The sequence below is a fragment of the Melozone crissalis genome, unplaced genomic scaffold, assembly GCF_028551555.1.
Source record: "Melozone crissalis strain CALT ecotype California unplaced genomic scaffold, PUWL_Pcris_2 ptg000198l_1, whole genome shotgun sequence".
NCBI lineage: Eukaryota > Metazoa > Chordata > Aves > Passeriformes > Passerellidae > Melozone > Melozone crissalis.
This window is the reverse complement of record NW_026535962.1, coordinates 131499-158624: the sequence shown is the minus strand read 5'-3', so window position 1 is coordinate 158624 and position 27126 is coordinate 131499. Positions and strand designations below refer to the sequence as shown.

At 44.2% G+C, this 27126-nt stretch overlaps 1 protein-coding gene across 1 annotated transcript; it reads left to right on the top strand.

Moving 5' to 3' along the window:
- Nucleotides 1-1172: 1172 nt before the first annotated feature.
- Nucleotides 1173-24227, top strand: LRIG2 (leucine rich repeats and immunoglobulin like domains 2). Its single transcript, XM_054293916.1, has 18 exons — nucleotides 1173-1265; nucleotides 5567-5638; nucleotides 6119-6193; nucleotides 6684-6818; nucleotides 7335-7478; nucleotides 7609-7752; nucleotides 8514-8657; nucleotides 8888-9031; nucleotides 11075-11155; nucleotides 11982-12053; nucleotides 12193-12261; nucleotides 13743-13906; nucleotides 15144-15464; nucleotides 16539-16820; nucleotides 18048-18497; nucleotides 18962-19111; nucleotides 19998-20279; nucleotides 21176-24227. Exons 3-18 carry the CDS (start codon nucleotides 6123-6125, stop codon nucleotides 21400-21402), a joined length of 2880 nt encoding a protein of 959 aa, XP_054149891.1. The 5' UTR covers nucleotides 1173-1265; nucleotides 5567-5638; nucleotides 6119-6122; the 3' UTR covers nucleotides 21403-24227.
- The last annotated feature ends 2899 nt before the right edge of the window (nucleotides 24228-27126 follow it).

The window sequence follows — 27126 nt, the reverse complement described above, 5'->3', positions numbered from 1 at the left end:
CAGGGGAGGTTTAGATGGGACATTAGGAAGAATTTCTTCAAAGAAAAGGTGATTAGACATGTAACAGGCCGCTCAAAGAGTCACCATCCACGGAGGTGTTTCAGGAACAACTGGGTGTGTCACTTAGTGCCATGATCTTGTTGACAAGGTGATATTCAGTCACAAATTGGACTCGATCTTGGAGGTTCTTTTCCAACCTAAAGGATTCTGTGACCTTGGCCAACCTGGAGGCCATGGCCATGGCAGTGGGATATGGGAGCAGCCTGAGACCCCCGTTAGGACGTAAATGGCATGGAGGGGCTGCAGAGGGCACACAGTACTGGGCACACAGCCGGTGGTTTGGTCTGTGCCCAGGTGCTGTAGCCAGGCTGGGCACTGGCGATGGCCATTGCTGGCCATGCTGGTGTGATCCAGGCGGGGCCCTGCAGGTCTGTGTGCCCTCGTGGTGGCTGTGGGAGCGCAGACTCAGGCCATGGTGCCAGTGGAGCCGCATAGCTTTGGGGACACCTGAGCACAGGTGCGCTGCAGCCACAGCCCGGGGAGAGCGTGACACCCTCGTGGGGACACAGAACGGTCCACTTGGAAGGAACAGCAGTGGGTCATCTGAGCCCTTCGTGCAGACCCCGACACCCAGCGAAGGACAAGCTGGCGGTGCAAATGGACGAAGCGGAGGCACCGAGAGCGCCCACCCTCCCCGCCTCAGGCCGCCTCAGGCGGCACCAGGCCCCACCCCTACGGCGCCAAGCGGAAGTCTTGGTGGGAGGGGCTTGCGGTGGCACCGCCCCTTCTGTGCCTGTGGGCCGCAGGGCCGCCTGGGCTGCCGGCCGTGTCGCCGCGCATGCGTGCCACGCCCCGAGAGATCAGTCGGGGGCGCTGGGCGGGGCTTGAGGTGGCTCCTCGCTTCCCTGGCCCCGCCCAGCCCGGCAAATCAGCCGGGAGGCAGCGAAGGGCGGAGCTTGTGTTGGCTCTGCCTTTCGGCGCTTGCGCGTTGCGGTAGCTCCGGGCGGGGCGGCGCGGCCGGGCCGGGGGATGCGGGGAGCGGGGCCGGCCGTGCGGGCCGCCCGCGGGCCGCCGCCGCTGCTGCCGCTGCTGCCGCTGCTTCTGCTAGCGGCGGCAGCAGCGCTGTGTGCGCGGGCGGCCGTCGCTGAGCCCTGCGCCGCGCCTTGCTCGTGCCGCCGCGGCCTGCTGGACTGCAGCCGGCAGCGCCTGCCCAGCGGGCCGGGCCCACGGAGGATTCCGCCGTTGCCCGCCGGCACCACGGGGCTGTGAGTGAGCGCGGGGGACTGCGGGGCTGGACGGGCGGTGGGCTGTGCGCAGGTCTCGGCCTGGCGGGGGTGCGGGCCCGGGGCCCGGCGGCGGGGGCGGTGCGAGGCCCGGGCTGAAGGGCCGGCAGGGCTCGCGGCTCGGTGTCCTTATCTCGCTCTGTAACTCCTGTCAGGAGGGTGCAGCCAGCTGGGGGTCGGGCTCTCTTGCCAGGTAACAAGCGGTAAGACAAGAGGACATAGTCTTCAGCTGTGCCTGGAGAGGTTCGACATCTGGAGGAATTTCTTCACAGAAAGGATGATTAGGCATTGGAAGGAGCTGCCTAGGGAGGTGGCGGTGTTCAAGGAACGACTGGACGTGGCACTCAGTGCCGTGGTGTGATTGACAGGGTGCTGTTTGGTCATAGGTTGCACTCAGTGGTCTTGGAGATGTTTTCCAACCTACTAGATACTGTGGTTTTGTCCGCGGGATGTTCTCACGGAGCCCGGAGGGCTGCGGGCCGAGCACCCGGCAGTGGTGCCCCAGGGTGGCAGGCAGCTCTGCAGGTGGGGTCTCACCTGAGCGGGGCAGAATCGCCCCCTCCTTTGCTGCTCATGCTTGGGGATCAGCCCAGGACTCGTGGAGGGGAAGGTGTTCTGGGCTGCAGATGCACGTGTCTGTTGAGCTTCTCATCCACCAACATCACCAAGTCCTCCTCAGAGCTGCTCTTGATCCATTCTGTGTCTATCCTCTGTTGTGGCTTTCAGGATTTTGGCAAATGAAGCATGGGTGATGTTTTTTCTTCCCTAGTACTACTCTAGAAATTCTGAATCTAAATGAGCTATAATGTATACCAGCTGTTTAAAATTAATAAAAGCCTAATTTTCCTCACATGATCAAGTCCCTGATGTGCTTTTCTCTACTAGTTCTGTGATACCATTTCAACTGGCTCTGAGGACTAAAAATTCTTCATTTTCCTAATTCTCAAATTACTTGCAGGTGGTGCTTCCAGTGTGTGTGTGCAGTTTGGTTTTATTTTTCACCTTTTGTTTTTATTGAAGCCAGCAGAACAGAACTTGATTTTCATGATGGAAGTACTCAGGAAACTAACTTCATTTTGCCTCTGAAGTTATATATGTTTTATGGCTAACCTGGTAGATGATGAAAAGTGTTGTGAAGTTAGGGAGTTATGAATTTTTTTTTTGTATGTCTGCCTCTTAACATTAGTTTCTTTGGAGTAAGGAATGCCAGCCCTGTGTGTAGGAGCAGAGAGAAGCACAATGCTGGTGGTCACTGCCTCTAGTCCCATAGTGGCAGGTGTGTTTATATATCCTGGTAACCAGACAGACGATGAATAGAAGTAGTTCAGGTATCAGTTGATTTGTTCAGCAAGTTCTGTTCCCAGTAGATGTTTTGGGTGAGCTCAACTGGCTGCCTGCATTCTGCATCAACACCTCTACAGTGCCACAGTATGCTTAGCTTGGCTGAATTAGGATCATTCTTCATCCTCCATAATCACTTTGGTATGTGTGTTCTGTTTTGTTTACTTAAGGGATGAGTACCACTTAAGCTCAAAATGAATGTTTAGATGATGTTATATACAATACCAGATGAGTCTCTAAAATACAAATTTTGCATGTTTGCTCTGTATTCTGCACAGCGTGCGCCTCCCAGTTACAAAGGCTGCTTAAAGGATGGGTTCTTTGGTTTTGGCTTTTCCAGAACAAGGGAATGACATCTGGTTCTCCAGAATAGCAGGAATCTTAGCTGTGTGATTGAATTATCTCTAAACACAGAAAATCATCCAGTGTATTTAATTCTGTTTTTTGTGATCAGTTGGTCTGTTTGAAAAAGAAAAGCATTAGTAACAGAATGTAGATATAAATAATGTCAGAATCACTTTAAATATCAACTCTACCCAACTTCTTGAAAGAGGACTTATTGTAATGAAAACTTTGTTGTAGTCCAAATCTGAGTAATAATAGAAAAATACTTCCCGTGCTTTCTGAATTAAAATCCTAATTTCTAACTCGGTATTTCGACAGTAGGTTTCTGGGGGTGATAACTGGATGTTAGCACATCCTCATCACCTTGGCCCCATGGCCAAGTATTTAGGAGGGATTTGGAGGAATTCAGTGTCCTGAATAATTTTAATTTTTGGTCAGTCCTGAAGTAGTCAGGCAGGTGGACTTAGAAGGTTGTTGTGGGTTCCCTACCCAGCTAACATATTCTATTATAGTCTTCCTGAAAGCCTTAGAAAAATAAAGTTTCAGTTTTCTATGTGTATTAATCTTGCTTCCAAGATGTATGTCAGTGCCCGCTAGCTGTGCCTGACATACAGGTTGGTCTGGCTCAGAACCCCGTGGCCTGGTTTTGCTCATTAGTGGAGTATCTGCACACCTTGAGGGGTGCAGCGTTATATTCCATGTCCATTGTCTCCTTCCTCCATCTCTTGTGCACTGGTTCTTTGGAAACAGCATGGCTTAGTACTTCCTGCTCTGGTTAAACACTCTGTTCCAAGATTAGACTGCCAGCACTGGCTGGGTGCCTGCATGTTTGAAAAATTCAGGAAATTCTACTGCTGGGATTTAGGATCATATTTCTCTCCACCTGCCTGTGCCAGGCTCCTGTGGATGCCCAGAGGCTGGGGCTGAGCAGGGTTCAGGGGAATGTGGGCAGCTGGAGAGAGTGTCTTGAGCATTCAGCCCCCTGAGGTGGGAAGCCTGCTCAGGAGCAGCTCATGCTTGGTTGTTTTTGTGTTTTTCCTAGTGTTTAGGGCTGGCTTAATTACCACATGTACTGAGGAAGCAGAGCTGCAGAATAGTTCTGCAACTGGCTGCAGTTCTTCTCTCCAGGTTCTCTTGAGTCTTTTTTTTCCAATTGTTTCCAAACTCACACTGCTCTATCTGTGTAAGTTGCATCTTGGTGTAATTAAAAGAATACATTAAGAACTGCCTGACTTGCCATGACACCCAGGATTTTAATAATTCAGCAGAATCTTTACACTGAACCTGAGTGAAAGTTAACAACTGTAACTATACTGTAGTCTGTCAATTTTCAGTCCATGTTGTCTTTTAGTAGGTTGTGGTCTTACAAATCAAAAATAATCTGCCAGAGCTCAGGGAGTGTTTGGACAATGCTCTCAGGCATGCGGTGGAATTTTGAGGTTGACCTGTTCTGGACCAGGAATTGGACTTAATGATTTTTGCAGGATCAAGTTTGGCCCTTGGTGTATTTGGAGTCAAGCATTGGCCCAAAGCTATTGCAGGAACAGAGGAGTGTGTGGATGCTGTGGCTTGTCCAAACATGGTTGTCAATGGAAATATTTTGAATTATACTAATTTGCATTTTAATATTCATTTTAACAGATAGATAGAGTTTTGGTTGCAAAGTGTGATTTTTGTCTCTTGTGTCAGCATAGCTGCTGCCTGCCTGATACACAATGATTCAGGCTCTTGGCATGAGCTTTCAGAGATTCACCTCTGTGCTGGACTTGTACCAGCAAAATGTCACATAGATGGGTTTGTGTCACCTTTTGGACTGACATCTGCCTGTGTTTTCTGGTATGGCTGGGACCGGGTTTCCATCACAAACCTGATTTTTTTGGTTCATCATGACTAGAGGCAGCCTGTGCTCGGAAGTGGATGCATCTGTCGCATTTATGCACCAAGTCCAAGGCAAAAGTAAGATACTCTGTAAAGTTACAGCAATGGGAATAGCACCAACACCCAATGTGAGCATTAAAGCTGGATTTAATGACTCTTGCCCATTGAAAGAGTCCAGCTCCTGCATTTGATTCTTATAAGTAAAACCAGCTGGTGCTAAAGCATCTGTTTGTAGGATTCCCAGCCTCAGGGTTCTCTTTACTTCAGCTTGTTTGGGAATTCTGTGTATATTGTTCCTTTAAAATATGCCTGCCTTGGCTAGTCAGCATCTTTGGAAAGCTGAGAAAATGGAAGCGGTTCAATAACGGGTGTTTTGTAAGAAATTACTGTCATGTCCCTGCAAAGTTTTTCTTTCTTGTAGTGGACAAGTGTTGTTAATAAAGCTCTGGATTAAAGCCAAAATTCTCTGGTCAAGTACAATGTTCCTATCAAGAAGCTTTAACTAAAGTTTTTTTATTCAAATGGAGAAACAGAACTGTGTAGACTTTTAATTGTGAGTGACCACTAAAACAAGCTCTTTTCTTTAGTGAAGGAGCAACCGTATAAAATACATAAATGCAGTTTCAAACTTGAGATTGCATAATGTATACATGTTTTGGGTTTGTTGAGCTTTTTATTATTATTCCAGGAACTAAATAACTTTTTTCTCTGTTCTCTAGGGATCTAAGTCATAATCATTTATTATCATCCAACTGGAGCATTGATTTGTCTGTCCCTACACTCCAAGAAGTGTAAGTTGTTTTTTATGAGGATAAAGTCTAAAGATATCCTTTCTAATTAGAATGTTTTATTGCATGTCAAGATACCTGGTCTGTCTTGCAGAAATATTCAGTGCAAGTTAATTAAAAATTGATGCTCCATATTGGCAGCACATTTTATGTATAAAACTATTGTGTTGTGAGCAGAAATCTTTCTCATGAAGGAGCAGAAGACCAGTGTTTTTAAAGAGCAATGAGGAGTATTTGTTTTGGCTATAGCTGATTTTAAAGGAAAGAGAAGTAATAGTATCCATGAAAATGAGAAAAGCTAGCATGTTTCACTGTTAAAATTGTTAGTATTTAAGCTCTTGAGGAATCTTTTTTGTCAACTACTAAGTATTGTTAATACAGTAAAATTTTTAAATGCATTGATATGAATTATTTCTGTATACAGAAGGATTTTTCTCCTCTTTGAAGTGTCTTTGATGTAATTTTTTTTGCCCTCTATTTAAGGAAAATGAATTACAATGAACTAAGTGAAATTCCATATTTTGGAGAAACCACTTCCAATATAACTCTTCTTTCATTGTAAGTAATAGCTCATCTGCCTTTTTGTTGTTTAACAAATGGGAGAACCATGTTAGAGTTCTGGTATCAAATTGTAGGAAAACATCTTTTTTCTTGAAATACTGCTCACATGAAGAGCATCAGGAAATATGTAAGCACTCTTTAAAGAAATACAAATCAGTTGGACAATCAAGTCACCCTAAATTACCAATAAAATTCAGTCAACCAAGGCAGGCAGCTTTAAACAGGTGGGATTCAGCCCAGGAACTTCCCACAGGACCAGCTCATCTATCGGCCTCAGAATTTGAATCTGTTCATATGTCATGGTGGCAAATAGCTCTTGGATTTGCAGTATTTCTTTAGGAATTAACACTTTTGTAAGCATGTTGTGCATGTCCCATTCATGAAGTTCACTGGTACAGTTGATATACAGAACCCTCTTGCTGTTTCAGCTGTGCATCCAGAAGGATGAGATATTGTGATAATCATATTTATTGCTGATCTTTTTCAGGGTGCACAATACCATTCCAGAAATAAATGCTGAGCAACTCCAGGTCTACCTTTCATTGGAAAATCTAGATCTTAGTTCTAATCTTATCTCAGAAATCAAAGCCTCTTCCTTTCCGCGAATGCAACTGAAGTACCTGTAAGTATGAGTGATCTGCTGTCTCTAGGATTCCTGGCTCCACAATGATAGCGTTGGAGATCTCATTTACTCTTAAATTAGTGTCTTAAAGTCAACATCCTTATACAGCTTTGAGCTGATAGCAGTGCTTAGTGGAGCTACAGATGTCCTTGAAATAAAATAGTTTTCATACCAATCTGTATTGTATTTTCCCAAGTAACATAGAAAACAGCAATTGCTGTTGTCAGAGTGCAGGTACATAAGCCGTCAGGGACAGGGAATAATTTCTGCCCTGTTTGAGTAGATCACTGTGGACATTGTGTTAACCACTTCTAACTGAAACATGGTCGTGCTGTAAAAATCAGCTCCTCACACCTATTCCTTTGGGAAAAAGGCTTTAGCTTGGTGATTTAGATTTCTCATGTGACTTAGCAAGGGTCTCGGGTTCTCTTAATCAGTGGTTGCTCTGAGATGCTTGTGCCATTGTGTTCATCAAATTTTCTGTGTTCTGAAAGGCCTTCTTCCTTTCTTCCTTAGGAACCTGAGTAACAACAGAATAACTACTCTAGAAGCAGGTTGCCTTGATAACTTATCTAGCTCACTAATGGTGATAAAACTGAACAGAAATAGGATTAGTATGATTCCACCAAAGATCTTCAGATTGCCTCATGTGCAGTTTCTGTAAGTAACAGTCTTGAAAACATCCAAACAACATTTACAGCTGAGCTGTTAATCTCAGCATGTTCTTGACTTTCACACAGTGATGCTTGTTGCAAGGTGTCTTAATATTTGACTGTCATCTTTATAAAAGGGAACTGAAAAGGAACCGGATTAAAATAGTGGAAAGTCTTACATTCCAAGGATTGGAATCCTTAAAATCCTTGAAAATGCAGCGCAATGGGATTAGCAGATTAATGGATGGAGCATTCTTTGGCCTGGGTAATATAGAGGAATTGTGAGTATGCCTGGTTGTGGAGTTTTATAGCGTAAAGAAAATGGCTCTTGGGGTTGTGTCCTGTATGGTTCCCCTTATATCAAGGCTGTGCTGAGATATTGACAAAATCATGGGAAAATAGTTCTCCCATTATTTTTGCCATGTCTGGTTACTTCAGAAGTGGTAATATACATTTCCCCATTCCTGGGGAAGTGTTTGAGGCCAGGCAGAATAGGGCTGAATAGGTTGAGTAGAGCAACCTGGTCTAGTGGAAGGTGTCCCTGCCCATGGCAGGGAGCTGGAATTAGAAGATCTTTGAGGTCCCTTCCAACACAAACTAGTCTTGTGATTACTTTATATTGGTCCTCTTTCCAGCTTCTTCCTACATGCTGTTCAAGAATGTTTGCCTCTGTAGTTGCTTTTTGCTGGTTTTTATTTGCAGTCTCCATAACATGGGGTTGTTCTTTCCGCTGTGACTTTGACAGTGTGAACACAAGGATATATGATGTGATGTTAGCAGAAAACTTCTTTTTAAGAAGCTATTTTTGAGAATAGAGATTATAGTTTTGTTTCTGCCACCCGTCCCTGGTGTTTAATTACTCAGTTCTTCATATACTTTAGTTACTTTTTAAAAATTCAACAGGATTGAAAGAATCATGCATTTTGTGTTGTCTGAGGCTTAAAGTTAATAAATAATTTTGACATCCATAAGGTGAAATTTTGTAAGTAGATGTTTCATTGGTTATCTATTTGGCAAATGTTTTTTCCATCTAATTCATTAGAGAACTGGAACATAATAACTTAACAGAAGTAAACAAGGGCTGGCTGTATGGGCTGCGGACATTGCAACAACTCTATGTTAGCCAGAATGCCATCACCAGGATCAGCCCAGATGCATGGGAATTCTGCCAAAGACTTGCTGAGCTGTAAGTCCTGGGCTACTATTCATTGGGGATTTTTGAAATGTTGCCGTTATTGATTGGCAAGAATTAATTACTGAAGGAAGTACTCAATTTCCTTGCTAGGCCCATGGTGATGTATTTTAATTATAAGTATTCTGTTGGAGAAATTAGAACACAATAGTTAATCAAGTCAGATAGTATCTTAATAATTAATCCCCCTGCATGCCTTTAAAGTGTGTATTGAATGTTTTCAGAGACTTGTCATACAATCAGCTCACTCGCCTCAAGGAATCTGCCTTTGTGGGACTTGGTTTATTGGAGAAGCTAAACCTGGGTGACAATCGCATTAGTCACATTGCTGATGGTGTCTTTAGAGGTCTGACAAATCTTCAAACCTTGTAAGTACAGAAAACTTCAAGCATAAGTTTCAGTTTAATGCAATTTTAGTTTAAGTGGAGCTTTTGGAAGTGGAGACAATGGATATTGCACTGTAGGAGCCTGAGATCGTTGTTGGTGCTGTCCTGCCTGCAGGTGTGGAAGGGCTGTGTGTCCTGTGGCTTCTGAGAGGTGTGGGTGCCTTGTGTTTCCAGTTGTGGAGCAAATAGCCTGGAGCTCTTTATTCTAGAGGGTTTCCTTAGGTTTGGAACCTCAGAAACCAAGGACTGAACCTTTCTGTGTTGTAGAAGGTGTGGTTTAGCCCATCTTGCTCATGTTCTGACCTCACAAGCGTAACAGGGGGTGTAAAGTTGCTTCTTGCTGTTTAAGGCACAGCTTTGCACTTGCCAGGACTTTTTCTGGCAGATCTTGGATATTTATGAAGAGATTCAGTCCTGTCCCAAGTAGATCTGAACAGTTGTAATTATCTTAAACAACAGTACTTGAGAAAGGAGTGAAAATTTATAACCCCTCTGTCACTTCATTAAATAAATGCTTAAATAAGCAAATTCACCAGAGAGATTCATGTAAGCATTCGTACTCTGATAACCTTAATACAACCTTTTAATGAAATAATTAAACCTAATTTCTTAGATTTAGAGTAGCATGAAAAAGAACAAGAGGAACAAGAGCAGATTAATTAGTAAGTTGTCCTGGGCTCTCAGGGGTGTCAACAGTGAGGGCCTGGCCCTTTGCTTTGGCACTGGAATGTGCATGATGGAGAGCAAGGGTGATTAACAAGGCTCCAAGCATTAGTGCCCAGCCAGGCGTGAGGAGCCAACTCCTCTCTCACACAATGAGGCGTTTTCTTTTGGGCTGCTCACTTATTTTGCTGAGTGGTCTGAGTAGTGGAGTGTAAAAATACTTCAAAAAATAAGAGATACTGTGTGGTTTTAGTTCCATTGTTGGTTGTGTGCTGGTTGTTTGGTGCTACAGCTGGTGTATGTATTTCTCTGTGTGGTTTTAGCAGGACTTCTATATTTCAGAGGAAGAAAAGTTAAGAAAATTGTTGTTACCACTGATGATATCCTGGAGGTTGATCCCAGTCTCTTCCACAATGGTTTTCTACACAGTTTACAGTCTCACATAATGGGAAAGTAGATACTTCATTTAACCCTCATTAGCACAGGGAAAGAGGTGCTTGTATCAGTGGTATATACAGTTCCCTGTGTATGTAGCTAGATTTGTGTCAGTTGACTTGTTTGGAAGCTTCATCTAGCTGTTTGCAGAATATCAGGTAAAACACAGGCCAGACTATTTTTTATCAGCGTGATTTCCTTTAAACACACTCCTCTCTATGCATGGTGGTACCAAAACAGCTGCTTTTGGCTCAGTCCATGCCATTCAGGCTAAAAATGCAAGTGAATTTATTTAATCTTCTTTCTGAAGAGCATTTAATCCTCTCCAAACTGTATTGCTCTATTGCTTTTGCTGTTCAGACCTTTCTTCTCCATGAGGCCCTGAAGTGCTATGCTGAGGTCAATCAGAAATACCATTAGCTGATAACAAGATTTGTGAGCAGAATATCAACTTCATCTTGAAAAAGCCACCAAGGTGTGCCTGGCAGGCCTACACTGTAGCCTGGGTGTAATTCCTTAATGGGCTAATGCTGGTATAAGCCTGTTACTTGTGAAGGTTAATGCTGCTGGTGTATTGGTTAATTCCCTTACATGAACCAACTTGCTTCAAGAGCCTCTCCCAGCTCCTGGCATATAGTCCATCACATGAAAAGTACTGGTCAGACTGGGGCTTTCCTTAAATACCACATCAAGAAGTTCTGCTGTGGAATTTGTTTGTGGTGCTTACTGCAGCACTCATCATGAAGTTTTCCCTTTTGCCCCTCTGAAGTGAGAAATTCATTTCCTGACAAGTTTAGTTTTGTAAAAGATTTGAGACCTTGCAGGTGTGCCAGAGCCCCATACCTGACCTGTCTTCCCCAGCTCAGCACTAGCCCTGGTTAGAATCATGTTCCAAGTCTTCTTTCTGAGGAATGTCTTCTCCTGCAGGGACTTGCGGAACAATGAGATCTCCTGGGCCATAGAAGATGCAAATGAAGCTTTTGTGGGACTCGGCAGACTGGATAAACTGTATGTATTACAAATTAGGGGAGCAACAGCATTTCCCAGGCATGCAGAGAGGGCGAGTGCAAAATATTAAGTAATTGTCAGTCAATGACATGAGGTAGAAAGCCTTTCTCACAGTGTTTCCACTTGTGTGTAACAACCACCTGATGTAGTCCTGGGTTCCTTGTTCAGGGGCATTAGATCTGTGTAGCACTGCATTTCCTTACAGCACCAATTTGATGAGATGACGCATAAGTATTTGACTGCATTTATTATTGAATACCTCACTCCCTCTGTGTGGTGATTGTCATTTTGCTTCTTTGGTTTGGGTAGAAGTTACTACTTCTCAAAAAAAACAACCCCCAAAATACAAAGTATCTTTGAGCAAATTTGAAACACTATTGCATTAACAACCTGCTTGATACTTAGACTGTGCACTTTTCATCTGGTGCCGCACTGTTTTCTGGGAAGCTCCATCTTGTGTAGTTACAAACTTTGTTTATAACAAATAGCCTGGTGTGAGGGTGCGGTCAGGAAGTTGTGGTGGTAGCAGGTTGGTATTAGGAAGTTATTGCTCCATTCCCAAGTTCTACTTACTGCTCTTTCATCCTCCTGACTTAAATTATTTTCTGACACATTTCTGATCCAAATCTCTAAGTTGAAAATAGAAAAAAGCCCCGTTCTCAGGAAAAATAGTTGAGCCTTTAAGCTAAAAAGAATAATATTTAGTCCTGTATCTCAGCTACAATTAGAAAAAAAAATGTAGTTAAGCATCATAGGGTATTTCTTTTGGGTCTTGTTTCTGAACTCATATTAACATACAGACTGGTTTCTGGGCCTTTATTTTCAGAATCTTGCAGGGAAACCAAATTAAGTCAATTACCAAAAAAGCATTCTCTGGTCTCGAAGGACTTAAACATCTGTAAGTATTTTAATTTGTAGAACTCCTAATTATTTGTCAACTTTAGTCTTGTGTTCTTTGTGAGATTTTCAAGTATTTAACTGAAGGCAGCATATGAAATCACACTGACTCCTCATTGTACTCTTTGCTTAACTTACAGAGATTTAAGCAACAATGCAATAATGTCCATCCAAGAAAATGCCTTTGCCCAGGCTCAGCTGAAGGAGTTGTAAGTTCACAGCAATTATTTAGAGATTGTTTACAAGCCCTGCATTGGAAAGAATTCTTCAGCCATTGTAGGGTTGCTTGAAGTTCTCTGAAGTGTGCCTGCTTTCATTGTGAAATATTTGCAGCAATGCTGGTAAAACATCGACTCAAAGTTGGTAGCAGAATATTTAGATTTAAGGTTTGATAAAATCTTCAACTGCATTTCCTTATTTGCAATTAGGAGGAGTTAACTTTTTCTTGCAGTACTGAACCATTAAGCTTTTCCTGTCCTGATTTTGCAGCAGGCTCAGTACTGCATGTAGACAGTGAACAAAACAAATAATTCATCAGGATTCTCTCAGGGGGATTAGCAAATCCTGTGTTTTTCTTCCTATTTTGGGGGGCTAGGGAAAGGCTTTAAAATTCACAGCTAGACAAGATTTTCTATGTGCTCAGCAGATGTTTAAGCTGATAGGGTCTCTTGTGGTCTTCAGACATCTGAAGTAGTATAACGTGAAATGACCTTCGCACCCAAGACTAATACTACTGTATTGCAGTCCTTTCTGTGAGATAAAGTCTCTGACTGTTGTAATCTGGTCTAAAACTGTTTACTACTCCATTAGTTAACTTTGGCCAGATGGACTTAGTCTGCAAGATCTACTGCTGTGAGGAGACTATTTCAGGTGTTAAAGTTGCCTCCTCTGATGTATTTTAAAAGCAATGAGTCATGGATATGTGCAGGCAAAGAGCAGGATGGAATCCTGGCTTGTTTGGTGCCTCTTTTCTTCCATGACTGGCTGCATCTTAGGATAGATCACTTCTTATTAAATGCTAGACTGTCGCAAGTCAGTCAAACTCATATTTGGAGTATGGCAAATAAAACTCAGCCCCCATGTCTTGAAGTCAGTTCAGAGGTGGCGTCTGGCTCTCCAGCGAATGAGTAATAATACGTGGGAAACTTTGAAAGCAGATGGTAGGAAAGAAGAGACCCATCAATTGCTTTCTGTTGGTAGGTTTTCTGTGGAGCAGAGAAAATGAGCTGCAGTTGATATCTGTATGAAACAAATTACTTTTGGCCTTAAATATTTATCAGCTGGCATTAAAATGAGAATTGAGGCTTTTGCTCATTTCATAATGGCAGTTGTGTTTACTTTGAAACGTGAAGCTGCGCTGCAATGTTATGTTCTTTAAATTGCTTTAAAGAGGAATGAGTTAATTGTAAAGACAGGCTTAGTGGTTTTGGGATTGTTTTTTTAGATGTTGAAACTCTGAGTTTATATTCTCCAGGATTAAAATGAAATGTTAGGTTTTAATGATGATATAGAGAGACTGATGCTAGCATAAATACCCAAGATTTTATAATAAATACCTGCAAGTATAAAACAATACTGTAAATATGATATGTCTGTATGTGTATGCTTTAAGTTGCTCTGCTGTGTGAAATCACATGTATGCATGTGAAATAAACTTCACTCACCCTTTTGTTTTGCCCTGTTTCTGCAGAGTGTTGAACACAAGCAGTTTGCTTTGTGATTGCCAGTTGAAATGGCTGCCCCAGTGGCTCAGTGAGAACCATTTGCTGCAGGCTGTCAGTGTCAGCTGTGCTCACCCTGAGTGGTTGGCAGGACAAAGCCTTTTCAGTGTGGATCCTGATGACTTTGTTTGTGGTTTGTATTTTTAGTGACTTGATACAAAAGCACAGTAACACAAGTCATGTAGCTGAAATCAGGCTGTAGTTCTGGGGAGGTACTTGGTCCTGGCCATGGTGCCCATGTACATCCCTGAGTCTGCTGTAAGTTTGGGGTTTAATTCTGTATCTCTTTGCTCTGTTTTGTGGTGTTTGAGCACTGAAGTAAACCCAAAGGAGTAGTGCTGTTGGGCATTGTTTTTTATTTAGCTTACTAGTAAGAAAGGATTATGCTTTCATTCTCCCTGCTTATGACTACCTTTAGCTTTGTAAGGTCTGTTTGACATTTTCTTCCTGCTTCTTGCCCGTACCAGCAGAATATTGCAGAATCATAAAATAGTTTGAGTTGGAAGGGACCTTAAAATCATCCAGTTCCAACCCCTGCCATAGACAGGGACACCTTCCATGAGAACAGGTTGCACCAAGCCCTGCTCAACCTGGCATGAGCTCTTCCAGGAATGGGACAGCCAAAGCTCTGGGCAAAAATTAGAGTAGCTCAGGCTCTGGCACATTTTCTGGTGTTCCATAACTGTGATGTTTATGGTGGTCTGAAACTCTTTGCCCAGAGTCTGCGTGAAGCCTGTGGCAGGCCTGATGTTTCCTTTTCCTGGTGAGCAAATTTATAACAGTTATTTGTGTATGTGCAATTCTTTCATTGCTTTGGTGGCAAAGGCTACAATAGTAATCATGTAGGTCATGCACCCACTTCTCCACTCCAGTACCACCACAGTGGCATCTGACAGAGCTCTGCATGTGCCTGTGGGAGTGTCTTGGCTGAATTTATGGATATGGAAATAATTTTCATCGAGTGGGATGAGTTAGTGGAGTTGCAGCTTGTTATGCTTTGTGCTTGTAGAACTTCAAGGCTCTTCAGGGTACTTAAACTATCTGAAAGTAAGTCTCAGTCCTTCATAAAATGGTCTGGCTCTTCAGCTGAGCAGGATTTTTGAGTGTGATCTAAATATAGCAAGTTTCAGAAGTTGGACAAAAGGCAGGGCTGCTCAGCACCACATCTCTACACAGATTGTTTTCAATGCTGATTCTTCTGCCTCCTTCACAGCTTGATTCCCAGCTCAAAATAGCTGAATTTGTGCCCCTCAAGCAGGACATCTGTTCCCAAAGTTTTGGTTTTGTTTGCATTCTTTTGAGTGAGTTTTTTTGCAATGTTAATTCAAGTTTAAGAGGAAAGTAGCTGATCTTCGTGCTTTTCTTTTCAGATAATTTCCCTAAACCGCAGATCAGAGTGCACCCAGAGACCACGGTGGCCCTGCGAGGCACAAATGTGACCCTGATGTGCACTGCTGTGAGCAGCAGTGACTCGCCCATGGCCACGGCCTGGCGCAAAGACAGCGAGGTCCTCTATGATGCTGACGTTGAGAACTTTGCCAGGTACCAGCAGCAAAGTGGGGAGGTGCTGGAATACACCACTGTCCTGCACCTCTTCAATGTGAATTTCACTGATGAAGGGAAATACCAGTGCATTGTCACCAATCACTTTGGCTCCAATTATTCCAATAAAGCCAAGCTGACTGTCAATGGTAAGTGATAATGGTAAAAAAGGAGAAACACTCTGAACCCAAAACTCCATTTAAGTAGCTACAAGTCTATTTTTCACTAAAGCTGGCCCAAAATACTCTTGCAAATGTCAATGGGATTTAGATGTATCACACATAATTTTATAAAGCTGGAAAGAAGTGATTTTTTTTTTTGTGGATGAAAGGCTTCTGTTCACTTTTTTGACAGTGGCATTTATCTCCCATATGTTATTAGGACACAATTAGTTGTTCATTTTGTTAATTGGAGGTGGAATCCTTTAAACTAAAAGCTCCCTCTACTGTCTCCTCAGAACTCAGCACCTTTCCCACATGTTTGTAAAACTGGGGAAGACTCATCAGAAAATAAGTGGTAAAAACTCTGAAAAGTCAAAAGTGAAGTATTTTTTTTTTATTTTTAGCCATCATGATTGTCTTCTTACCTCCCTTCCCTTAAAATAAACAATGTTCACATCAGTCAGCAGACCACTGGTCCCCACAGTACCTCAGAGCAGAGGTGATGAGATGGAAGCTTGCCTTCCCTGTTAGCAGAGAAGAAAAATGTGACAAAGACTTTTCCCTTGATTCTTTCCATGAGAAATCATCTTCTTCCCTTTATCCTCTTAGAGGAACTTAATGGCTTTAAACTGAAATAGAGTATGTTTGTATTGGATATTAGGAAGAAATTTCTCTCTCTGAGGCTGGCACAGGTTGCCCAGAGCAGCTGTGGGTGCCCCATCCCTATAAGTGTTCCCATCCCTATAACGCCAGGCTGGACAGATCTTGGAGCAAGCTGGGAGAGTGGAAGGTGTCCTTGCCCTTGGGCATGTATTGTCTTAAGGAGCTCTTCCAAATCAAAGCATTCTGTGGTTCTATGAACACTGTAGGTACTGCATTTAAATTTTGGGAGAAAGACTCTTAAAAATAACCACTGAAAATTTGTACAGTTCTTCAGAAGAATCTGTTGCTCTCTCTTATGGAGTGTTTCAGATGCGTTTTCAAATTTCCTCTCTACTGTGGAGCTTTTGCTGCATTTTACCTGATAATGAAAATGCTGAATTAATGTCCCCTTTGTTCCAGAGCTCCCTTCTTTCCTGAAAACTCCCATGGATCTCACTATCCGCACCGGGGCCATGGCCCGCCTGGAGTGTGCTGCTGAGGGCCACCCACCCCCACAGATCTCCTGGCAGAAAGATGGTGGCACAGACTTCCCTGCTGCAAGAGAGAGGAGGATGCATGTCATGCCTGAGGATGATGTGTTCTTCATTGCAAATGTGAAGATGGAAGACATGGGGATCTACAGCTGCATGGCCCAGAACGTCGCAGGGGGACTGTCAGCCAATGCCACCCTGACTGTGCTGGGTAAGTGTGACTGGCCTGTACTGGCAGATGGATCCCTGCACATCTGCGGTGGAAGTGTAGCTTAGCCATAAGTAGCAAGTTGAAATGGTGGAGAATGAAGTTAAAGTACATGGAGCAGCACTTGGTGTGATGTTTACACAGTGAAGCTTTAGAACCTGAGTTGCAGAGCTGCCTGGTGCAGTTGGAGTTAGTGTGATCTTTGCAGGGAGCTGAGGGGCATATCTTAGTCCAGCAGTGTAGATCAGGCAAGTAATTTGTGTTGCCTTATAGCAAATTTTGTCACAGGTAACAAACTTGCCACAAAGAAGACCAATGGGATCTTGGGATGCATGAGAAAGAGCATTGCCAGTAGGTCAGTGAGGTGATCCTGCCCCTCTGCTCAGCCCTAGTGAGGCACATCTGGAGTGCTGTGTCCAGTTCTGAGCTCCTCAGGACAAGAGGGATTCAGAGTCCCTGGAGCAAGTCCAGCAGAGGCTGCAGAGATGATGAAGGGACTGGAGCATCACTCTTAGAAGGAAATGGTGAATGGTTGGACTTGATAATCTTAGAGGCCTTTTCAAACATAAATGATTTCATGATTTTGTGAAAGGCTTATGGAACTGGGCTTGTTCAACCTTGAGAAAAGATGGCTGAGAGGAGCCCTCATCAATGTGTGTCCGTGTCTGCAGGGAGGGGTCAGAGGATGGACCTGGCTCTGCTTGGTGCTGCTCAGCAATGGGACAAGAGGCCATGGGCAGAAACTGATGCGCAGCAAGCTCTGCATGAATGTGAGGAAGAACTTCTTTACTGTGCAGGAACAGGCTGCCCAGAGCGGAGTCTCCCTCACTGGAGATGTTCCTGGATGCAATCCTGTCCCGTGTACTCTGGGATAACCCTGCTTGAGCAGGGAGGTAGAACCAGATGACCCACTATGGTCCCTTACAAGCTGACCCATCCTGTGAACTATGCTGAGTAATAATGGAAGGTCAGTTCCTTCCAGACTCTTAACATTATGGCCAAATTTAGAATTGGAGTGGCACAGGTTTCCCAAAGCAACTGCAGCTGCCCCATCCCAAAAAGTGCTCGAGATGCTTGGGTGGGGCTTGGAGCAACTTGGTATAGTGGAAGGTGTCCCTGTCTATGGCAGGGGATGGGACAGGATGATTTTTGAGTTTCCTTCCAACCCAAACCATAATAGTTTTCCATGATTCTTTAAAGTTATCTTACAATTTCACTTTTTGTCCCCAGAAACTCCTTCCTTCATGAGGCCCCTGGAGGACAGGACAGTGACCAGAGGTGAAACTGCCGTCCTGCAGTGCATAGCTGGTGGCAGTCCTGCCCCTCGCCTCAACTGGACCAAGGACGATGGTCCCTTGACAGTCACCGAGCGGCATTTCTTCGCTGCAGCAAATCAGCTCCTCATCATTGTGGATGCAGGACTGGAGGATGCTGGGAAGTACACATGCATCATGTCCAACACACTAGGCACTGAGCGTGGCCACATTTACCTGAATGTCCTGGCTTCCCCCAACTGTGATTCTTCCCAGAGTGCCATTGTCCATGAAGAGGATGGCTGGACAACAGTAGGGATTGTGATTATCGTTGTTGTGTGTTGTGTGGTGGGAACATCCTTGGTGTGGGTTATCGTCATCTACCACATGAGGAGAAAGAATGAGGACTACAGCATCACTAACACAGGTTAAGTGTCAAATCAACAGTCTCTGGTCCTGTTTTTAGTGCAAAACACTTGATATTTCTGGGTTATTTACAAATGGATAAGATTAAAGAATTGAAGATTTCCTTCTAAAATCCCTTCAGGGTTTTGCTCAAATTCCTCAATTTTAGAAGTTCTTTTAAATACCAGAAGTGTGCTAATTCTATTCCTTATACACTAGGTTGCCCTACATTGAGGGAAAACAGTAAAGTTTGGAAGTAGATATTTGAAGAAATTTAGAAATGTTTTCAGGGCCTGGAATAATAGGTGTAAAGTGTCTTTCTGGCCCTGTCAACTTTGAACTGGCTGTGTAATTATTGAGTTAGAAAAATGATACCTACATGCAAGTTGAAATTCTGGATATTCTTGTTAATGTGGGGAATAGTGGTGGTAATACCTTGAAATCTTTACACTGTTTAATGTTGCCAATGTTAATTCTGCCTTGCAGAGGAGATGAACCTACCTGCTGACATTCCCAGCTACCTGTCCTCCCAAGGAACACTGTCTGAGCCTCAGGAAGGCTACAGTAGCTTGGAGGCAGGGAGCCATCAGCAGCTGATGCCTCCAGCTGGCAGCTACATGAACAAAGGGACAGATGGTAAGCAGAGGCCTCAGGTGTGTTGCCAGTGCCTCATCAGGATGCCAGTGCACAGTCTCATCCTCACAGCTTAAGTGTCAAGATAGATCTTTATCCTGTTTCTTTCCTTTGGCATCTCAAGAGCCCAGGCAGAAGAGGTGGAAAATAGATTTTGCTTGGAAGATGACTAGCTGTGACTCCTATCCTTGCTATAAGGTTGGCTGGTTGGTTTGTTTTAAGGTTGGTTGTCTAGTTACAGTTATAACTAAAGGGTCTGCACTATTTCCCTACCTTGTTTGGACAATTTTCTGGATGTTCATTTCATTGAGCTTACAGAGATGCCTTCTTTGTCATCAAAATGCTGAGGACTCATCACTCGTTATATAGGCTGGCTTGAAAATTGATCCTCAGTGTAAATTTTTCACACCCATCCATGGTCCCTCCAGCCCAGTCCCACTGCACTAGAGTCTGTATGAGGAAGGAGTTGAGAAGCAGCTCATCTAAGTGACCGATTTATCATCAGCTTTGATGTGTGTGGGCATGCAGGGGCAAGTCAGGTCCAAGCTGGATGTGGGCAGGTATCCCAGTTTAATCCCTAGGCTGTTTCACCCTGGTGCCCAAGCTGGCTGCACCTGCATTGAACTTTTTTGCCCATGAAATAGGGGAACATGTCTATGGTTCCCCTGGTCAGCTTCATAAGGGGACTGCTGTGGAGAATTTGGATGGGGGAACCTGAGTGATTTCTCATGTGACCTCTCAAGCCAAGTACTCTGTTAATCCCTTAACTGTAAAAAGACCCTTCAATCTGTGCTGCTATAATAAATGCTCATACCAGGACATAAAGCTTGTGGAAATCTGGCATCCTCATCCTTTTGGGAGTATTTTATTTTTCCATTGTGTTCATCAGGTGGTGCAGCACCATTAGTAATCTGCTCAGATTGTTATGACAATGCCAACATCTACTCCCGGACGCGAGAGTACTGTCCCTATGCCTTCATCACCGAGGAGGACCCCCTGGATCAAACCCTTCCGAATCTCATGGTGCAGATGCCCAAGGAAACGTACACAGCACACACCCAGAATGAAACCAATGCTCTGGGTAATCTCTTAGCAGACACAGATGTGCCTGTCTTCCTTGCCAACCATGACAAAAAAAGTGATAAGAAAATCTCTTCCCAGCAGATTATTGGTGAGTGTCCACTTTTCCTTCTGTTGCTTTGTATTCCCTAATAACTTTGGCTTTCATTATGCTGCCCTTCACTGTTGACAAACAGCTTCAAATGCCAGTAGTTTGTGGAATAACTCACACGTTAAACCACTTGTTTTCCAAATGCCCATGTTTTATCAGCGAGCAACAGCTTGCATCCAGTACCTGAGATTGAAGAGGGTGATGTTAAAAAGATAGAATTTCTTAATTTGCACGTTTAAGTTTGTGAATGTGAGCCTTTGCTTATACTTCAAGGACATGTATTAACCAAAAGGTGGAGCTTCACAAAAGAAATTCAAATAGCCTTTCTGTTTGAGCTGGCCTGAAGTTCAAAGAACTCCCTAAATTGGTTATTTTTCTGTTGACTTTCTTCCAGATCACCTTTTTAAAAATTCGCACTGAAGCTCTGTGTGTTCCTGGTTATTCTAAGAGATTGCTGGAAAAGGAGAGAATCTAGTAAAATATACTTTCAAAACCAGAGAAAATAATCTCAGAAGGATTGTAATTGCCGAGTCACAGAGCTCAAATCTTTTTAAAATCTCAGTGTGATTGATCTCTGCTCTTTATGAGCAGTGACAGCACCTGAGGAACAGCTGGAGCTGTCAGGAATGGTTTGGATTGGGTATCAGGAAAAGGTCCTTCCTCCAGTGGGTGGTTGGGCACTGCCCAAGTTCCCCAGGGAATGGTCATGGCCCCAAAGCTGCCCAGAGCTCAAAGAATGTTTGGACAACGCTCTTCAGGCACAGGGTGGAATTTGTTGGGGTGTCTGTGCAGGGCCAGGAGTTGGACTCCATGATCCTTGAGGGTCCCTTTCAACTTAGGATATTCCTTGATTCTATGAACTTGCTTCTGTTTATCTTCTAATTTTTCTCCCTCAGAGCCTTTCCAGGTTCCTCTCTGGGGAGGCAGCAAAGACCTGGCTTGCTCTCACCCGCAGTTCCTGCACCATCCGTTGGCCCACGAGGCCCCACAGCCGCTCCGGAGCGACAGTATTGCCAACAGTGGCCGGGACCAGGCATCACCCAGGCCCTGCCACAGGCTGCGGGAGGAGAGTTTTGATTTTAACAGGACACGGAACATTCATGACCACAGTGAAACCACATAAAACACTCGCAAAGCCTTGAAAACAAATCCACATTTTGACTGACTGTATTTACTACCTCAGTACTAACCCCAAGGCCAAAGATGCTTGTGTATGTGTCTGCAAGTACTAAAGAGTCAGACTCTCTTGGAGGAGATGGCACATGCCCTTTTTTCTGCAATTTTTCCATTGGAAATGGGAATGTGCACCAGAGAACACATGGAAAATAAGTTCTATCTACAAAAATAACATTAAAACATGGATTGTGTGATGCTGGAAGCAGTCTTTGTGGTGGTGCATGTTTTGGAAAGCTCTGAAGAACATGTGTAGCTATTTCAGTGTTTTGTCTGCTTGGAAACAAACCATCAGGGCCTCCTCGTGGAATTCCCCCGGAACTGTAAGTGTAAAACTCTTGGCCAGCTTTTCCTTCCTTAGACTGTTGGCAGGTGTCTGTTGCCAGTCTGAATTTGGGACTTGTTTTCTTCTATGAATAATGGACTCTAGTTGTAAATAAACTCGCATTTATAAATATTTTGTATACACTAAGCATATAAATGTGTTGACTGTAATGTAAATTATTTTTTATTATGCCAAAGTATGTATCATACTGTTAGTCTTGACGGTTGCATATCAAGCCATATGGGGAGCTTGGGGGGACTGAAAGCTTGTTTGTGAGGGAATAGAGCTGTCTTTATTTTGAAAAGTGCATTTACTTATAGATATGTGGTAGAACTGTGATATTGATGAATTTCATTGCTGCCTACAACTGTGTGCCTGGTTGCAAGCTGATTCATTTCATGATAGTAGCAGAATTTCAAGGTGTATCTAAGCTTTTATCTATTAAAAAAACCCTTTGTATTGTATCTGCTGAGAGGGTCTCCAGCTGACAGTTCAGTGAACTTTTTTCCTAGCTGACAGTTAAGTGAACTTAAAAAGAATGTGGTGATAAAAAGCATGAGGTAAATTGAGAGAGCACTTGATGAATACTTATTTCTTCTGCATAGCCAAAGGCATATGGAATTTAAAACACTGATCCTTTTCTGTTGGAAAATATCAGGCTACATTGTTGAACTAATAGTTCCCTTAAATCTTGGTGTGGTCAAAATATTTAAATATTTGACAGGTGAGAAATGATACAATGCAGGGAACCCCTCACTACTGAAAGATCTTGCAGACACAGAGGAAGCTCAGACTCCATAGTTTCAGTGAGATGTGCCTGAGAAAATGAGGATGACAAATGACATTATAAAGGCTTCCTGGAAAGTTCTTTTTGGGGGAAAATGCCCCTTTTTGTAGAAGGTGTTAAAAGACTCCTTAGGGATGGGTTTTCAGCAGGTACATTGTGCTCTGTGGTCACGCCTTTAGAGTGAGATGCTTACTTCCTGCTCACTACTGTCTGCTTTGGAGCTATAGGATTTGGACCCAAATAAAGCCATCTGTGTGATATTTTTATAAAGAAACCCCTTATTGGCCCAGTTCAGTTGTAGGTGTGTGAGAATTCCCATTGATCCATTCCTGGACTGAAAGGTTTGCAACTCAATTGTTAGGTCTAGTCGTGCAGAATCACAGCAGAATTTAGAGACTGAAGTATTTGAGTAAATGAGTGGAGAAACACTGGGATTAATGATGCTTTTCCTATGGCTCTTTGGACAGGAATAATAGTCAAAACCTTGCAAATGAGTAAATATTTTTAAGGCCTCTTCCCATGCTCTCAAAGCCAGCATGGCTGCTTTGGGTAGACAGCAGCTTTAGTGGGGAGGGGATGCAATTGTCCTTGACCATTGGGTAAAATAGAGAGAAACACAGGTGTGTAAATTTTGGGATTCTGACAGGTGAAGTCTTTAAAAAAAAAAAAAGATCAGTTTTTTTCTTTCTGTTTTTATTTCCTCCAGACTTTTCCTTCCCAGACAGCATTTAAGGCACGGTGCTTATTCTGAATCCAAAGTGCTCCCTGCTGCAGGGACCCAGCACTGTCAGTTTAAATCCAGATGAAAAAGGTCGTGCCATGAAACTATAGCAGCAGCAAAGCCTTATCATTTTGGGCTGCTCTCTCAGCCCGTAGTCACTCAGGCTACTGGCACAAGGTGCTGCTGGCATTTGTGATTCCCAGCAGTGGGAAAACCGCGTCCCTGCTGCTGCTCTGTCATCGCCATTTGGCAAATGCTTATTCCTGTGCCAGGAGCCTTTCATTCCTCTCTCGCTTTGTAGGAGCTGAGCTCACACATCTGTCACAGTGCAGCTGGCATCATCCAGACCCTGAGAGTACTTGGGGTACAACTCCCTGGAGCAAGAGAATTCACTTTAGGTAGGTGAGACCTGCTTGTCCTGGGTCAGGGCTTTAAAATCACTGCTGTCTATACCAGGACTATGCTGGCTGTCAGAGAGTGCAGCTAAAGCTGCTCTGATTTCTGTGAGAGATTGGCCTATAAAAGCTGAATCCTGAATTATGGCATTTACATCCTTCCATGAGCATTTAAAGTCCATAAGCTGGTTGTAAATAGCTGATGCTTGTAAGTAGGTGACACTTCGCTGCACTGTGGAAAAACTTCTTTGGTAGACTTGGAGGAGAAAGTCATGTGTGTCTTGTTTCCCCTTTGCAGAGGGACAGAGTGGCCTTTCTTTTTTCAGTAAAAACAAGCAATTGCCTCAATCTATGCCAAAGCACTACCGGTACAGGAACTGAGGGGGATCAGAAGCAGCAAGAGCAAAGCTGCTTCTGTTCCCTCTTGCTATTTCCTATTGTCTATTTATATTTTTTTCACAGCAGAATGTATATTTTGTATAGCATATGTAATATATGTTTGTCCATTGTAATATATGTCCAAACAATAAAATGCTGTATGCATTGAGCATTCAGTGTAACTCCGTTAGTTTGCAAATTGAATAATTATATTTTGTCCTATGGTATTTAATTTTCATAGGGGGTAAAAATAGAGTTAACTTTGCCAACTGGACGTGGTTCTGGGACTCTCTGGAGGGTGTTTGCATCTCAACCATTCTCTGATTCTGTGATTGTCATTTCAGTTTTCCTGCCGGAAGTACCTGTACCCTTTTTGGAAAATGGAGGACGGGTGGTTTTTCCGCGGCAGTGTTAAATCTGTGCCAGGAGCCTTGCAGATCACTGTGCTCCCCCACTTTTCTCCTGCTTTTCCAATGCTGCCCTCCTGCACTTTGGATCCTCTGCAAAGATGATTTTCTTTCTAGTGATGAACTGTCAGCACAAGTTGGTGGGAGCATCTCCTACATGCCAGCTGCAGGAGGTGCTGCTAGCCCAATCCCTCCTGAAAACCAGCATGAGCTTTTTATTCCTTTGAATAACTCCCTCTCTCTCTCCCTGCATTCTTCTGCTGGTTCATGTTCTGATAATCACCTTTGTTTTCCTGTGCTCTGTCCTGTGTTCTTCACTCTTGTACCTGTTCCCAGATCTTAGCACCAACTAGCTTTTCCCAGGTTAACTGGAGCTCCTGCAGCTGCTTCATCCCCGACTCCTGCTGACAGATATTTACACCGAGGGAAAGGGCTCCCAAAACCTGCATGTGCCTTGTTCCCCCCACCCTAGACACGCTGACCTCCATGCTTATTCTGGACTAGGACTTTGCACAAGGGCATGCAGTGTCAGGACAAGGGGGAAAGGCTTTAAGCTGATGAGGGAAGGTTTAGAGTAGATACTAAGAAGAAATTCTTCCCTACCCCTGTAAGGGTGCTGAGGCCTTGGCACAGATTTTCCAGAGCAGCTGTGGCTGCCCCATCCCTTGAAGTGTCCAAAGCCAGGCTGGGCAGGGCTTGGAGCAGCCTGGTCTACTGGAAGGTGTCCCTGCTCATGGGCAGGGGGTGGAACGAGATGAGCTTTTAGGTCCCTTCCAACCTAAAACATTCCATGATTCTGTGATGTATCAGCTCACATTCCTGACAATCAGGGATTCCTTCAGCCTCTGCCTGGACTAGGACACTACCTGGCTGGGCAGGGGACAGCGGAGTCCCCTGCCACCTCAGGAGGGACCCCCTTATGTTTATAAACCGTATTGGGGTTTCCCTAGAGCTGAAGCATTCAGTGTGTCCACAGCATTCCCCAGATCACAGCTTTTTGTGTCCTCCTAAGTATTTTCAAGCCACCTCAATTGCAGGAGAATGGCCTCAATGATCCTAACCAACCCCATAAGCCATGATTTATACAGGAGTGTTATGGAACCCCACCCCTGTGATCATTTCAACAAGATGCTCAGGAAAAACCAGCTACTGCCTTCCCAGGCAAGTTCAGCTCTCCCTAGCACAGTGCCAGAGCCAACAGCTATTGCAGATAAGATCATGAATAGTTAATGTTCTCAGTTACCCAAGCATATTTAAAAATTAACACAAGCCTGGTGCTGATGAGAGTAAAAAACTGGGTCGTCAAAGACAGGAAAAAAACCCAGAAAACAATTGCATTTACCCTTGGGCTTCAGTAATGACTGGGTTTTTGTGGAGGATCCTAGTCCTTCCTCTCTTTAAGCCTTCAGTGCTTTAATACTGGATGCTTCATTAAACCTTCCCTTTTGCCTGCCAGGTTCTCCTTCCCTCCTGCAGGAGTTTCTGGCCCCTTTGGATGTGTCTCCAGGCTCCAGTGTGATGGCTGCTGCGATGAGCATGAGCTTGGGCACCGTGGAGTGAAGGAGCTGATGAGCACAGTGTGGTGGGCAGGGTTGTGTGACATGGGGATGTGAGCAGGGGCAGGGGGCTGGGTGAAGCCCCCTCTGGGAGCAGCCCCATGTACCCCTGGGGTACTTCCAGACACCCACTTGGAAAAGTTACCCCTTCATTTGTGGGTTGATGTTGTCACCTTCTGCTAAATTGACCCTCAAGACCCTCAGGTCTGGTCTTAGCAAGGGAATAAGGAAATAGCTGAGTTGGAGGGAGAAGACAGTCCTTGGGTCCATGGGACCCTCAGCCTTGGGGGCTTTGGACTTCAATCCCAAAGCAGCCAGGGCTGTTACCTGCATTGGGAGCCCCATGAACTCCAGATTGCTCTTCCCTGCACATAGGAAGCTGGAAGATACACACAGGGTCCTTTTTCAGAATGAACCCGCATATTCATAGGCAAACAGGAGTACAGGAAGCAAATAAGCTCCAATTCTGAATTTTTATGGCTTTGGCCCTGAAGTGGCTCACTGGGAACACCAGCAGCAGGCATCACCACCCCAGAGAGCATCAGACGTTGATGGCATGGGAGCACTAAGTCCCAGCAACATGAGCAGATGATGGCAGAGATCACACAGGGATGTCTGCCATGTCAGGCAGTGATGGGGGGCTTCCCCAGGTGAGAAAAGGGGTGGTTAACTCCCTTTGTGCAGTGGAGATGAGATTTCCAACACCCTTTAGGAGGTTGGGTGAGCTTGTCCCCTCCAGACTGCAGACACTGAGGGAGGAAAGGAACAGCCCCCTGGAGAACTAGCACGTACCAAGCCCTGGGCTTTCACCCAGTGCTTCTTTGTGTGTATGACTCAACTGGTCCTGGGTCTGCTCTGAGCTGACTAGGATGGAAATGGGCTGAAACACAGCACAGCAGAGAAGGGACAACCTCAGAGCATGTCCTTTAATCCAAGGGGCTTTTCCTGCTGTGCCCAGAGGCAGTCCTGGTTGAGCTTGCTATTTGGAGGGAAATGGAGCGCTATTAAGGCCACTGTTTATCTCATTTTCTCCCAGTGAGTTGCCATTTATCTGCTCTCTGAGGGACATGGCACTGATTGAACTGAGTGGTTACTGATGGGTACA

Bases quoted from the DNA above. Each gene is read 5' to 3' on its own strand.
- LRIG2 (XM_054293916.1), top strand. From the start codon at position 6,123: ATGAATTACAATGAACTAAGTGAAATTCCATATTTTGGAGAAACCACT. The intron at 11,156-11,981 runs GTATGTATTACA...CTTTATTTTCAG, and splicing joins CTCGGCAGACTGGATAAACT to AATCTTGCAGGGAAACCAAA. The intron at 12,262-13,742 runs GTAAGTTCACAG...CTGTTTCTGCAG, and splicing joins CAGGCTCAGCTGAAGGAGTT to AGTGTTGAACACAAGCAGTT.